This window comes from Rhinatrema bivittatum, chromosome 6 (genome assembly GCF_901001135.1).
Source record: "Rhinatrema bivittatum chromosome 6, aRhiBiv1.1, whole genome shotgun sequence".
Classification (NCBI taxonomy): domain Eukaryota; kingdom Metazoa; phylum Chordata; class Amphibia; order Gymnophiona; family Rhinatrematidae; genus Rhinatrema; species Rhinatrema bivittatum.
The window spans coordinates 178,052,370-178,068,572 of NC_042620.1; the positions used below are offsets into that span (position 1 = coordinate 178,052,370).

Below are 16,203 nucleotides of genomic sequence, written 5' to 3' on the forward strand. Positions count from 1 at the left end.
TTTAAAACACGCACGTCAAGGAAATTACCAGTTTTATGAATTAGTCTAGTTCGCCTAGTCCCTTTCCAGATCATTGAGACCCTCCTGATTCTTCAACCTGACTCCCCCCAGTTTACCCAGACATCCCACCCAGTCAGTATTATACAATAAACACATTTAATATTATTTATGCCAGATAATTAGGTGTAAAATTACATGTTAGTTGAAGAATCTATGTACATGAGTGACTTTTATATAGCAACTTATGTGCCCTGGAACATCCCTGGACCGCCCCTTTATTATGTGCGTATATGTATGTGTGGAATGTGAAAATATGTGCATATGTTTGTCTTTTATAAAATATGAAGTATGTGAGTGCGTATATGCTAATTTTTACACGTGCAACATTTTGAAAATTTACTCCTTAGGTTTTAAGCCCTTTGGGTCAGGGACCTAGCTATTGTACCTAAATTCTAACTTACCTTGAGCATGATTTGGGAAAGGTGAGTAATTAAATCTAAAAAAAAAATTAAAAATAGAAAAAACAAAGCAAAACTCTTTTTAACCGTTGTCTTAAAAGTACTGCTAAGTACCATCAAGTCTTGTACTTTGAATATGTTCTTCATACTTTCTAACATGATGTGGATAATTTTCCATGGAAAAGGTGCTACTGCTTTAAGTGCACTTCGCATCTATTTATTTATTTATGTACTTAATAATTTTATATACCATCGTTCAAGGACCAGCACAACGGTTTACAAAGTTTTGTAAGCGAAAATAGGAAATATTTAAAAGAATAGAATTGCAATGCATTTAGACGATAAAAAGGATAAAATAGTAGAAGCAGGTGACATCAAATAAAGGTTGCACAATAATAATCAAAACAGAGGTATTGATAAAAGAAAACCAACATTCTTACAGAAGATGAATAAATATCACAGTAGATATCATTAAGTGTAAATAGTATGATCATATCAAGGGAGGTTCAAAATGAAGATTTGATAAAGAATTATTAAGGATCCTGATTGGCCAAAATGTATCACATTTTCATAAAAACCAAGAAAGAGGCTGTTCTTCTAAGGCTAGAAACTTGGATACTTTGGTTTTGAATACTGCCTTGTTTAATTCTTTGGAAAAACATTTTTCCAGACAGGTTAGCCAAAGTGGAGTTGGACCACCTGTCCTTTACTTCCTTTGTAATGGTAGTGATTTTCTGCCTCCCTCACCCCCCTTGCTGTTTCATGGACATAGTTAGGGAGACACTCTAACAATAAATATGACTTACTACAAAAGAGAACTAGAATATAAACCGTATCTTCAATATGCTGTCATCAAACAAAATTTCAAAAAATATTATATTTTACTTTGAAATTGAATTTGTAACCGCATCAGCAAGCCAGACAACGGCAGGGAACTCCCTTGCCGTCCGGACTACTCGTCATTATCATCCTGCCGCAAATGACGAGTAGTCCGGACGGCAAGGGAGTTCCCTGCCGTTGTCTGGCTTGCTGATGCTGTTACAAATTCAATTTCAAAGTAAAATATAATATTTTTTGAAATTTTGTTTGACAGCATATTGAAGATACGGTTTATATTCTAGTTTTCTTGTTTTTGTGGTTGCATATGGTTTGATTGACAAAACAAGCGCTTTGGTTCTCTATTTTTTGGCTTACTACAAAAGAGACCATAATGTATACTATTGGGCTGCTCTGTGGCAGCCAGAAATGCTCTATTAACTGGTTGTATTCACCCTCTGCATATTCAGTTGTTATACAGTGACAATAGAATATAACACTCATCCTTTTTTCTGTCATCAATAGATAAATGGCTGATGTGATTTAGGCAATGGCTTTCTTAATATTTATTGGCTTCTGCTTCCAAGAGGTGTTTAGTTTTGACTGTTTAGGAGCTCAATATATTTGAAGAGTTAGTCCAATAAAACATACAACTTGTTTGACGCTTTCCCTACATATTCAAGTGGATTAAAATAGCAATCACAGTATTTGCTTAATGTTGAAAATACATTGGTAATTTGAAAACCAAGTAGGAATAAAGCAAATATTTTCTATTACTGCATGTAAAAGGCAAGTTGTCTGTTTCTAGGCACTGGTTGGAGAAAAAGCCTGTTACCAGTCCATCTGCAGCTATGGTGGTCAGATCTTCTATTTGGGTACAAAGGTAAATATAGTCACTATTAAAAAAAACAAATTGCAATTTTCCTTGGCAGAATGTTTGTGAGGTCCAAAGTATAAATAGTGTTTGTCTGCCCTGTGTGAAATTGGTCTCTGTGAGAACAATAATTAAATTATCCATGTTTGTGCAAACCTCATAGGTAATTTTACCGATGGGGATTGCACTAATAATCAAAGTTAAACTATGGTGGGTAGTTTTGCATTGATTATTACACCCCAGGAAAAATTAGCTGCAGGCATTTGTGCTTGCTTTCTCTGTGGGTAATTTTCCCAAAAGAAACAATGCAGGTAGTTTTTATTATATAAAACTACACGTGTTGCAAAGCATTTCCTCTCCTCGTCTCCAGGAACACCGCCATACAATGTGTGCAAAATTACCCAAACTAGATCCTTGCGGGTGATTTTGTCTGCATGGAGGCTGGGTAGCTTTCAAAACCCTCACTTCCAAGGCAAAATGCTTTTTCTTATCTGCAGAAATGGCTTTGAAAATTGCCTTCTCTAGCTAACACAACACAAAATTCTGAATCTCAGATCAATTTATTTAAGTATTTGCTAATGACATTGTTATAGGAAAAACAAAGAATGAGGCTGCTTTAAGCTCTAAGAAGTGCATGGCTGATGACATGGCAGACACTTGCACCTCATACAGCAAGGGATAGGGGAGGTAGAATAGGAATGGAGACTGGACCATCATATATATAAGATCAGAAATAGCAGGGAAATACTCAGTTGGGTAGCTTAGGTATTTTGTGTGTGGTAGAAAATCAGATTTGTGATTGGTTGGCCTTCTGGCTGACCAAGCTGCAGTTATATTGGTTCATACTAGTAAACATCTGTCAAAAAATTGGGTAACATTGTGCCAATCAAAAATGCCACTTGCATTCAATTCTGATAGTTAAGTTTGACTCCAGTATAGCAAAAAAATACTTTAACAAGCTACATGAACTACAGTTACTGTTAGTTGGACCTAATATTGTGAAAACAATATTGTAAAAAATAAGTATAAGAACATAAGAAAATGCCATTACTGGGTCAGACCAAGGGTCCATCAAGCCCAGCATCCTGTGTCCAACAGTGGCCAATCCAGGCCATAAGAACCTGGCAAGTACCCAAAAACTAAGTCTAGTCCATGTTACCATTGCTAATGGCAGTGGCTATTCTCTAAGTAAACTTAATAGCAGGTAATGGACTTCTCCTCCAAGAACTTATCCAATCCTTTTTTAAACACAGCTATACTAACTGCACTAACCACATCCTCTGGCAACAAATTCCAGAGTTTAATTGTGCGTTGAGTAAAAAAGAACTTTCTCCGATTAGTTTTAAATGTGCCCCATGCTAACTTCATGGAGTGCCCCCTAGTCTTTCTACTATCCGAAAGAGTAAATAACCGATTCACATGTACCCATTCTAGATCTCTCATGATTTTAAACACCTCTATCATATCCCCCCTCGGTCGTCTCTTCTCCAAGCTGAAAAGTCCTAACCTCTTTAGTCTTTCCTCATAGGGGAGTTGTTCCATTCCCCTTTTCATTTTGGTAGCCCTTCTCTGTACCTTCTCCATCTCAATTATATCTTTTTTGAGATGCGGCGACCAGAATTGTATACAGTATTCAAGGTGCGGTCTCACCATGGAGCGATACAGAGGCATTATGACATTTTCCGTTTTAGTCACCATTCCCTTTCTAATAATTCCCAACATTCTGTTTGCTTTTTTGACTGCCGCAGCACACTGAACCGACGATTTCAATGTGTTATCCACTATGACACCTAGATCTCTTTCTTGGGTTGTAGCACCTAATATGGAACCCAACATTGTGTAATTATAGCATGGGTTATTTTTCCCTATATGCATCACCTTGCACTTATCTACATTAAATTTCATCTGCCATTTGGATGCCCAATTTTCCAGTCTCACAAGGTCTTTCTGCAATTTATCACAATCTGCTTGTGATTTAACTACTCTGAACAATTTTGTGTCATCTGCAAATTTGATTATCTCACTCGTCGTATTTCTTTCCAGATCATTTATAAATATATTGAAAAGTAAGGGTCCCAATACAGATCCCTGAGGCAATCCACTGTCTATTCCCTTTCACTGAGAAAACTGTCCATTTAATCCTGCTCTCTGTTTCGTGTCTTTTAGCCAGTTTGCAATCCACGAAAGGACATCGCCACCTATCCCATGACTTTTTACTTTTCCTAGAAGCCTCTCATGAGGAACTTTGTCAAACGCCTTCTGAAAATCCAAGTATACTATATCTACCGGTTCACCTTTATCCACATGTTTATTAACTCCTTCAAAAAAGTGAAGCAGATTTGTGAGGCAAGACTTGCCCTGGATAAAGCCATGCTGACTTTGTTCCATTAAACCATGTCTTTCTATATGTTCTGTGATTTTGATGTTTAGAACACTTTCCACTATTTTTCCTGGCACTGAAGTCAGGCTAACCGGTCTGTAGTTTCCCGGATCGCCCCTGGAGCCTTTTTTAAATATTGGGGTTACATTTGCTATCCTCCAGTCTTCAGGTACAATGGATGATTTTAATGATAAGTTACAAATTTTTACTAATAGGTCTGAAATTTCATTTTTTAATTCCTTCAGAACTCTGGGGTGTATACTATCCGGTCCGGGTGATTTACTACTCTTCAGTTTGTCAATCAGGCCTACCACATCTTCTAGGTTCACCGTGATTTGATTCAGTCCATCTGAATCATTACCCATGAAAACCCTCTCCATTACGGGTACCTCCCCAACATCCTCTTCAGTAAACACCGAAGCAAAGAAATCATTTAATCTTTCTGCGATGGCCTTATCTTCTCTAAGTGCCCCTTTAACCCCTTGATCATCTAACGGTCCAACTGACTCCCTCACAGAACCTATAGTTCTATAATATATAGTTCATTGCACATTGGCATACCAGGTCAATCATTTATGTCAAAAACACTATTGTCCAAACACTGGAATCACAAAATTTTATTTTAGAAAATATTTTTTTGCAGATAAAAACCTTCATAAAGAAGTGCTTAACTCCACAGCTGCAAGGCACAGTGTATTTCACAAGTCTTTGGTGTAGATGCGAAAAGATTTTAATGAATAGTCAAAAAATGTACAGTGTACACATGAGTGGCTCCAACCAAGAAGATATTCTGTCCAAAATACCCAACATTGGGCTGATGTTTTGATGTGCTTTGCCTCAGGGTACAATATACACCAACTTATCTGGAGTGTAGATTCAAAATGGCCATTATGGTTAACCACTCCTGCATGGCAATTCATGGATAATGAGTCCAATGCTGTCAGAACGCAGTCGATTTTCTGCTAGTGTTGGGTTTCAGGGCACGGTAACTGCAGGGAGCCTGTTTTGTAATAATAATCAACTAAACAGAAAGAAGTGATGCAATTAAATTGATGCAAGCTGGAACCTTGTTTTAAAGTGACAATCACCTGAACAATAAAACTGATACAGTCCAGCTGGTGCTAGCTATGAAAAAAAAGAGTAAAACCTTCACTAGATAAAAAAAAAAAAAACCAGGACTTGCACAAATGTAACTCACAGAGCAGCCATCATTGATGATAAATGGCAAAATGAAAGAGCAACCTGGGGCCAAAATTCTACCCATGACTATGGAAAAGCATGTAGGTCAACATCTGAGTTAAATCTTGCTGACTCTAGAGAATGCAATCAATGGATACATCGTTGCTGCAGCAGCTTCTTGGCAGTGGCACCACCACACCAATGAGAGAAGACCTGGTCTATGACACAGAACCGTAGATCATTAAAAACATGTTGGTAATTTTGACAGCTGAAACTTAGGGCCTCATTTACTAAGCATTTTTCCCATAGACAAAGAATGGGAGTAAAGCCTTAGTAAATCAGGCCTAAAAGAGCAGTTACCCATGAACTTAAGACAGCTCTTATGTTCAGCCAAATTGTTTAGCAGGTAAAGAGATTTTCCTACATAGAATTTCAGGCAAGAGCATTCTCCTAGGACAGTGATGGCGAACTCCAGTCCTCGAGTGCCACAAACAGGCCAGGTTTCAGGATATCCACAATAAATATGCATGAGATAATTTGCATACACTGCCTCCATTGTATGGAAATTTATCTCATGCATACGCATGGTGGATATCCTGAAAACCTGGCCTGTGTGTGGCACTCGAGGACTGGAGTTCGCCATCACTGTCCTAGGACAAGGAGGATGGTAGTCTTCATATGTGAGTGACATCATCAAATGGAGCCCTGCATGGAAAACTTTTGTCAAAGTTTCTGGAACATTGACTAGCACACTGAGCATGCCCAGCATGCCACTATCCACACATCCACTCGGGGTCCCTCTGCAGTCTCATCTTTTCCACTGAGTGATCTTCTCGCGGAGGTGGAACTTGCGCTGTTTTTTCTTGGAAAACTGCTACGTTTGAGTTTTTCACTTTCTTCCTACGCTGGGTCCCTCGATTTCTTCCCGGCCTTAACTAGAAGGCATTGCGGTAAGTCACCCATTCTTTGTGGTCTATTACCGACAGTGCTGTCTCCTGGTGGCCATCGATTGCTCACTGGTTGAATGTTTTTCTATGGCGTCACCTGGTTTCCGCCAGTGCCCCCAGTTTGTCCATCACAGACCTCCACGAAGTATTTATTTATTTATTTGTACAGCTTTTCTATACCGTTGTGGAGAGAACTATGTCTCTATCTCTACGGTTTACATCATATTAAAAAAACAAATTAATAAAAATTCACAGTATGGAATAAAACTTACATTAATCAAACAATGTAAATAAAACAAGTAAGAACAAATAAAAACTGATTAAAAAATATAAAAAGGAGGTGATAAAAAGTATAAAAATAAGGTCAGAATTATTAACTCTCGCTCCAAAAAATCAAATCATACTGGATCCTTTACATTCCTCATGAAAAGCTTGCCGAAAGCACTAGGGTTTTAGTTCCTTTTTATGTATGCATTCTGTGCCCGGGGGCATCGCACGACGTTCATTTAACAAATGTCTTTTCTAATAGCTAGTCTTTTTTTATTTTTAATTATTCCAATTTTCTTTTTAAATTTTTTTTTAATTTAAAAATTTTTTGGAAGGTTTTCCAACTTAACTAGTTCACATAAGCTGCATAGAGTAAATAACAAGAATAATTAACACTGTTTTCATCCTCAAATTCTTCCTCCCTTCCGTCAGCCAAGAATGTATCATGGTGGTCTCTACTCTAAATTGGAAATAAATTTCACTGTTTATCAAATTTACTCATATAGTTCCTGTGTATCGCTATGAGTTTATCCATTCGAGAGATGTACAAAAGTATTTTATAAACCTTTATCTCATCAGGCGGTGTTTTAATTTTACAGTGGGCAGTTATCTCGCACCGTGCTGCCAACAGTACTTGAGAAACCATTTTGTCAATTGCCTTTGGCTTGCCCTCCACCGAGGCTGAAAATAAGAATACCATTGGTTCTCAATCCCATGTAAATTTTGTGATTTTTACAATCAACTTTAATGTCATATACTCAGTATGTTATAATCACTGGACATTTCCACCAAATATGTGCAATAGTTCCCTTGTCCCCACATTCTCTTTAATATTGATCCAAAACTTAGAGAAACATTAATTTTAGTTGAACAGGCATATAATACCACTAGCAACTGTACCCATACTACGCCCGGGCGGCGAGCCTTTTTATTGGCACATCTGCTCTTGTTTTGAGAAGAATTTCCCTAGAAATTCACTCCCTTCCACATACACCAACCCTCATACAGGCTTCCTCACTCTCTGGCACACACACACATCCCCTCATATAGACTCCCTCTCTGAAACCCACACTCAAGCATCCGGCGCACTCCCCCTCTTACCAACCAAGCTGTCTCTCGCACTCCCCCACACTCCCTCTCCTCTCTCACACACACATTCTCTCTCACCGGCATCCCCCCCCCCATGCTCTCTCTCATACCCTCCTGCTCTCTCTCACCCTCCCCTCCCTGACACACATTCTCGCTCACCGGCATGCCATGGGATCCATGCTGTTTGCGGCGAAGATGAAGGCCCGGCGCGCCGTTTGCTGCACACGGGGGCCTTCCATTTTCGCCTTGAGCAGAAAATAGCAGCGGAGACCCCGACATGCCACGAATGGAGCACGTCCCGCGGCACACGCTCTGTTTTCGGCGAAGATGAAGGCCCGGGCACGCCGATCTCAGCATACAGGGGCTTTCCCTTTTTGCCGCGAACGGCGTGCCGGGCCTTCATCCTCGCCATGAATGGAGCGTGTGCCACGGGATGCGCTCCGTTCGCGGCATGCCAGGGTCTCCTCTGCTATATTCTGCCTGTCCCACGATGGCTGCTGTCCTTCGTACCTGTTGTAGCTGGTGTTGTCACATGGCCGCTGTACAGTGTGTTTGAGCCTGCAAGGCGGCCAGGGAGCCACCTGTGCCATCTATCGCGGGCTGCGGAACATGCGCAAGCACTGACGGATACACTACCAAGCCCGATTATATTATAGCGCCATCTATCGGCTGGCTGCGGAACATGCGCAAGCACTGACGGATACACTACCAAGCCCGATTATATTATAGCGCCATCTATCGGCTGGCTGCGGAACATGCGCAAGCACTGACGGATACACTACCAAGCCCGATTATATTATAGCGCCATCTATCGGCTGGCTGCGGAACATGCGCAAGCACTGACGGATACACTACCAAGCCCGATTATATTATAGCGCCATCTATCGGCTGGCTGCGGAACATGCGCAAGCACTGACGGATACACTACCAAGCCCGATTATATTATAGCGCCATCTATCGGCTGGCTGCGGAACATGCGCAAGCACTGACGGATACACTACCAAGCCCGATTATATTATAGCGCCATCTATCGGCTGGCTGCGGAACATGCGCAAGCACTGACGGATACACTACCAAGCCCGATTATATTATAGCGCCATCTATCGCGGGCTGCGGAACATGCGCAAGCACTGACGGATACACTACCAAGCCCGATTATATTATAGCGCCATCTATCGGCTGGCTGCGGAACATGCGCAAGCACTGACGGATACACTACCAAGCCCGATTATATTATAGCGCCATCTATCGGCTGGCTGCGGAACATGCGCAAGCACTGACGGACACACTACCAAGCCCGATTATATTATAGCGCCATCTATCGGCTGGCTGCGGAACATGCGCAAGCACTGACGGATACACTACCAAGCCCGATATATTATGGATTGCAGATACACTTTAAAAGTAGTTTCTGCTAGATGTGCTGAGCCGGAAATTCTTGCTACTCTTCTCCTGACTTCCCCCCGTATCTCCTTATCCACTGAGCATTCAAGATCCCTTTCCCATTCTTTCTCATGTTGTAACAACCCATCTGTGGATCCCTCCATTACCTTATACATTCTAGAAATGAAACTTTAATTGGTAATCCCTTCATATAAAAATTTTCAAAAACAGACTGTCTTTTTCCAATCTATTGTTTACCCAATCATTGATGGATATAATTATGAATTTTCAAATATGAAAAATGGTCCCCATCAGTTAGATCCTATTTGATTTTTAATTTGCGGAAGGTTACCCATCTTTGAACACTCAACAGATAACTAAATTGAGTAAGCCCTTTCAGTTCCTGTTGTTTAAATCTTATATTTCCATACCTCCTGCAAAATCTTTGTTATACTTGTTAATGGGGAAAATTTTCACCATGAGAACATCTTGTATTTTAAGGACTTCCATGACATTAGGGTACATTTTATGTAAGGTTTCATACTGTTCCTAAATCTAGAGCCATTGGCTACCTAGGATATGCATGAAGTGGTGTATCCTCCAGGAGCCATTGTTCAATATTCACTCACTGTTTTTTCAAACTCTCTCTATGCCATTCCAATGCTGCTCTTATCTGAGCCACCTTATAGTATTGTTTGATATTTGGGACTTCCAGTCCACCCCTGCCTTTGGGTAAGTACATAATTTGTTGAGAAATCCTGAGTGTCATCTTCTGCCACAGAAACTCCAAAATTCATCTCTGTACTTTCTTCAATATCTTTGAGAATGGAAACCGGAATAAATTGGGAAAGATAGCATAAACAAAGTAAAGCATTCATTTGTAATACTGCTATTCTGCCTAACTAGGAAAGATTGGCTTTACCCCAATTATGCAAATCCAATGTTATGTCTTTTATAAGTGATGCATAATTTAAATAGACTAGTTGCCGGACATCTTGTGTCAACCTCACATCTAGGTATTTCACATATTGTTGCAGCCATTCAAATGGAAAACTATCTTGCGTTCTTATTGCTAACCCTTCTGGTATAGATATATTTAGTATTTCTGATTTACTCATATTTACTTTACTTTAATTTGGATACCCTACTATACTGCAACAACTCTGCCACCACCACAGGTAAAGACAACAGGCTAGACAATGTAAAAATCTGCAAACATTGATACTATATAATCTGTCTGCCCTATTTTGATCCCTTGTACTGTCGAATTTTCTCTGCCAGTGGCTTTATTACCAGGGCAAACAGGAGCAGCAATAATGGGCAGCCCCTGCAGTAGTTCTTTCTAGCATAAAGGCCTCTGAATATCCCCCATTCACCTTTTACCTGGGCCTGAAAAGTCATATAGCTTCTGAATTCATAATTGGAATTGCCCTCCTAACCTGCATTTCTCTAATACTTCCTACATAAATTCCAATGGACCCTACTGAATGCTTTCTCAGCATCTATGGCCAAAAGAAGAGCAGCTTAGTTTAATTCCCCTGAGGCCCAAATCAGATTCAATACTTTTCTAATATTATCTGAGGTACTTCTCCCTTCTATGAAACTGGACTGATCTGCATATATCAAATATGGCATAACCTTAGCCAACCAGTCCCCCAAGATTTTCATTATTAGTTTTACGTTGATATTAAGTAACGATGTGGGGTCTGTAAGATCCACAGATAGTTTTATCTTTACTTCCCTTTGGTAGTACTGTAATGCCCGCCATAACCATCGAGGGAGGCAGTGTTTCTTCTATTAATACACTATTATTCTCTGTAAAGGTCCCACTAAGAAATTCGCAAACTGCTTATAAAATTGTGCTGAATATCCATCTAGACCTGGTGATTTATTAGGTTTTAAACATTAATTGCCATTAGTATTTCAAACTCTGAGATGTACTTATTCAACATATTTTGCTGGTTCTGTATTAGGCAGGGAAGTTCCATGTCTGCTGGGTAAGCATCCATATCTGTCTCACCAATATTTCATTCTCTTAAATATAGATTTTGATAATATTCCCTAACCCTTTGCATTATCCAATTGGGATCATATAATAGATATCCTTCCTTGTCCGTTATCCCTTGCACATGTGCTACCATTTACTTTTTAAATTTGGAAGTGAAAAGGTTTGAAGCCCTATTCCCATGCTCAGTGTTTTTGCTTTACCTGCATCATCTGATAATTAATATGATCCGACATCAATAACTTTGATTTCTCATCTTTTCCAATTAGGCTAATATTTTTGAGGAACCTCTTTCCTTATGTGATCTTTCCAATTCCATTATAATTGTTCTTAAATTCTCAGCTTTCTCGTTTGTTCTTTTTATCTTGCAACGCCCACATAATTAATTTCCCCCTTAAGACACACTTTAATCCATCCCATAGTAACATCTTCAGTGTCATTGTTAGCCAAATAATCTTGAATTCCTTGTTCTATCTTTAGAGCAAAAGCCTCATCCCATATTAGTGCATCATTCAATCTCCAATACTCTGTGGCCGAAAAGGAGTAAAATTGACAAATTCTCCCCATATGGGTGAATGGTCTGTCAAGACCCAAGATTCTATACCCACTCAGCATAACTTCCCACTTGCCCAGGTGAGTACATAAGCATGTCTATTCTAGAATATGACTCATTGGGTGCTGAAAATTATGTAAAATCTTTTCTAGTAGGGTTTAAAACCCTCCAACTATCCACTAAACCTACTAACTTGAGTAATTTAACTCTTTCTTTTGGACTTGTATGGCAGAAGAGGAATTGTCTAATTGTGGATGGATAGGTAAAATCTCCTGCTAAAATTACAGGTCCCTTAGCCACCTCTAGTTCTCACATGCGTGACACACTGAACATGTGACCATCATGGGGCTAAATATAAACATGCACTCTACATCCACAGGAATCCCCTTAACCGCCAGCAATGAGTGCAGAGTAGATCTAGGGCATTTCGCTGTACAACTTGCCATACAAAAAAGATATTCTGGTTCTAATGACATCCCAGTAAAAGCAAAACAAACTCCTTTTACTACCACGTACAATAGCCTTCCTTATGAAAAGACAGTAATTTACCACTAATGCATATCCTATTGAGAAAACACAACAAATAAGATTGATATAAATGCCTACATGCTAGTAAAATACCTCACCTCATTCACAGACCCTTCACCAAGTACAGAAAAACCACAAATTATAAATATGGAGACAGAAACTGGAATGGAAAACCAAAAAAGCCACTCTGCATGCAGTGCAAACCTGGAGAAATGGAAAGAGAAATATAGCACCTAACAGACTCTCAGGATTTGCAATAATGCTGACAAACTAACCCGCACAAAGTTACACCTGTATTATGGAACACACTCAACAGTAACAACCCTATCTAAGAAATACAACTATTAAACCGGGCCCTAAACACTAATACATTTCCTATTGAGAAAACAGAATAAGCCAAGCTGCTATAGACCCCACATGGAAATAATTGTAAAGCTGTACTAAAAATGTTACAAAACAGCTGCTGAACAGAATAATATCCAACAATTAAAAACTCATAAAATTATTAAAACATGTCCAAATATCAATAAAATATTTCAAAACAGCAGACATCACATAATACCAAATAATTAAAATGGCAGTCAATCAAGAAAAATAAATTTAAAAAGCCACCTTTACTTACCCTCTCCAGCAAACTCTCCTACTCCTTTCCCTTCCAGGCCAATAGCACTCACCAGAAGCAGCAATGGCTGCTGAAGCTCTGTCCTCACAGACTCTTCCTTAGCGCCCACAACCAGTCACACACTCACACACGCCTCTCTCACACCAGTCTGCCTCTCTCACACCGGTCAGCCTCTCTGTCTCACACAGAAACACATCACCTCCCTGACCAGTCTGCCTCTCTGTCTCACACAGAAACACATCACCTCCCTTCTTCCTACTCCCACTGGCAGGTAGAAGGGAGGAGGCTTCCTATTGGCTTGCGCAGGGGCAGGCAGAATGAAGGAGGCCTCTCCATGGCCACTGGGCCTGGGGATTGCGCACCGATTTCGGAGCGGCCTCGACAGGAACATACGCATGTTGTGCGCGCATGTTATAAAATGCTGCGCGCGCATGTTATAAAATCGGGGGTACATTTGTGCGCGTCGGGTAGCGCGCACAAATGTAGGCCACGCACGTAGGTTCTAAAATCTGCCCCAATATGTAACTACAAGAGCTTACAACTTTGAATGTTTTAGGTAACTTCGATGTCCAATCATTCTAGTGCATAAAGCACACTTGGTTTTGCCCACATAAAACAGTGAACAAGGGCACCACACCGCATGCATCACCCCCATCATTGTGCAAGTCATCAGAGATGTAAATTTATAGAGCCATTCTTAGCTAAAGTTAGTATGTCAGCACTAAATAATTGGGGGCAAACTGTGCAAGAACTTCATTAGTAACAACCCACCAATGGATCCTCCCCAAACTGGTGCAAAACCGGAGACTGAGAACAATGCATCACTTCATCCTTGATATTATGGCCTCTTTTTAAAGCAAAGACTGGCAAATGTTGGAACACCTGATGCAAATGTGTAACATGCCAGTGTTGCTGCATACAGCTTTGTAAATGGTATATTTCTGGTGAAAATGGTAGAGTGTATGCTAAAGAAGAATTATTCTTAAATGTATTATCTGATGATAAAAGTAAATTATGATTTGCCCACCAGGCATGCTTGTAAGCTTTTCTTAAAATAGTCTTTGGATAACCCCCGCTCATAAAAATGGTTGCACATATCTTTTGCACAGATCTCGAAATCATGAGCAGAGGAACACAATGTTCTTAAGCATAAGAAATGGTCAACTGGAATGTTATCACACAACTTCGTGGATGAAAGCTTGACTATTTCAACAATGTGTTTTGGTTCATAGGCTTCACATAGATTAAGAAATTAAGATTCCTCAACCAAAGAAATTTTAATATAAAAAAAACAAACAAACAATACTTGTCTAGTTGATAAAGAAAGAAAGCACAGATTCTTGTGCACCCAACTCTTCTAAGGTCATCCCTGCCCCCAACATAAAGATGTCATTAATAAAATGATACATCAAAATGAAAAAATTACAAGGATTACCGACAAATTTGGGGAAATAGTATCAGATAAAAAGTGTGCTCCAGGTCTTGCCCGCCTTGGGCTTCAACCAGCATTATAACCCTGAGCACTCAGACTTGTGTCATATACTGTTTCCCGTAAGTGAAAACAAGCCTATTTATTTTATTGAACTTTTTTATTTTTCTTTGCTGAATAAAAAATTAAACTTTAATCACACTTCTTAATCTCTAAAAATTATTTTAGGCTACTTATCTTTGTCTTTGTTAATTTTATTTAAACCGCTCTCTTCAAAAACGAATGCTCCGTAGACATCCCAACATTGCCAATGTTTCAGCATACTCTCACCCCTTCTTCAGGGTGTTTCCTTGGTACTCTTCTCCTCCGTCACCAACTCCCAACTTAAGAGTTTTTGGTGGCAGAGAAGAGAACCAAGGATGTGTGTGTTCCAGAAAAGTTTGAATTGGAAAATTTTCTGAAAAATGTTCCCATGCAAATAATTTTATTTGTGTAATTTTTTCCCCTAGAAACTTTTATTATGCAAATTTTTCTGGTACCCCAAATGATGTGTGATCCGATTTGGCATGTTGTTTGACCTATATATTTCCATATTAATTTCCCATAAAGTAAATCATAGTTTTTCATGTAGATAAGCTGAAATATGTGGGGGAAAATCAATAAAAACATGAGGGTGGTTTTCAGAGCCATTTCCTTGGATACATTTGTGTTTTACTTGCAGAAGTGGGCTCTTTGAATGTAGCCTACCCTCTGTATGGAAAAAATTGTTTGTTAAGCAAAGCAAATCATTTTCTCCGAGGACAAGCAGGATGGCATTCCTCACACATGGGTGACATCATCAGATGGAGCCAAGCATGGAAATTTTGATTTTGAAGTTTCTAGAAACTTTGAGTATGGACTGCTGGGCACATGGATGCTATGTGTCTACATGAGACCCGTTCAATCTCATCTTTTGCATGAAGTCCACATGTCACGGTTTGTTGACTCCCCCTGCTGTTTGGGAACCTTCTGGTTCCTGAAAGAGCAGGAATTGTCCTTCACGTGGCCCCACGGTCTTGTTTTATCAGCAGCACCTTTTGTATCCTCAATAAAATCTGGCCTGTTTCCTAGTTGTAGAAAAGATGATTCGTGAATAGAAAACAAAGACTAAAGCAGAGAAAGGGAATACATAAGAAAAATGTTCTCTATTCTCAGTACTCTGTATAAATGCTTCTCTCTTCCTCTGGCCATCAACATACAGGCTCTCCTGCAAGCTGTGAACTCTGAAACCCAAGATGATCATGTACAAATATTCATTTTTGTGCTCTAATAACCGATTTCTCTTCTCTTTTGTCCAGTCAGTTCATGTGATGCTATTAAGAAACTGGAGAGAGGTAAGTGTGTTTATTTCTTTTCAAAGAAGGAAGAGAGACCGTGACTATGTCCCATTTATATTTTATGAGCTTCATTAAAACCAATTAATCTTTACAATGATTGTCCTGCAAGAGGCCAGTATGTAGAAAACACCATTTCCAATCTATGTAAATATTGTTAAAGTAATTCCATGAGTATAAAGCTTCAGTTGAATAATATACATTGAAGGGTAATATAGGCAAGAGAAAAAAAAGAAAATATATAAAGCAAAGTAATAAGTTCTATAATACCGTAAATATATAAAAGAAAGGCAGGGAACA

The 16,203-nt window shown here is 39.4% G+C and overlaps 1 protein-coding gene across 5 annotated transcripts in view; it reads left to right on the forward strand.

Moving 5' to 3' along the window:
* Positions 1 to 16,203, forward strand: part of VPS8 (VPS8 subunit of CORVET complex) — an 818,099-nt gene that overhangs the window by 185,551 nt on the left and 616,345 nt on the right. For all 5 annotated transcript variants that reach the window (XM_029606199.1, XM_029606197.1, XM_029606196.1 and 2 more), the window contains 2 exons: positions 2,083 to 2,157; positions 15,868 to 15,903. In XM_029606199.1, coding sequence (XP_029462059.1) covers positions 2,083 to 2,157; positions 15,868 to 15,903 — 111 coding nt within the window. The remainder of the gene's footprint in view (positions 1 to 2,082; positions 2,158 to 15,867; positions 15,904 to 16,203) is intronic.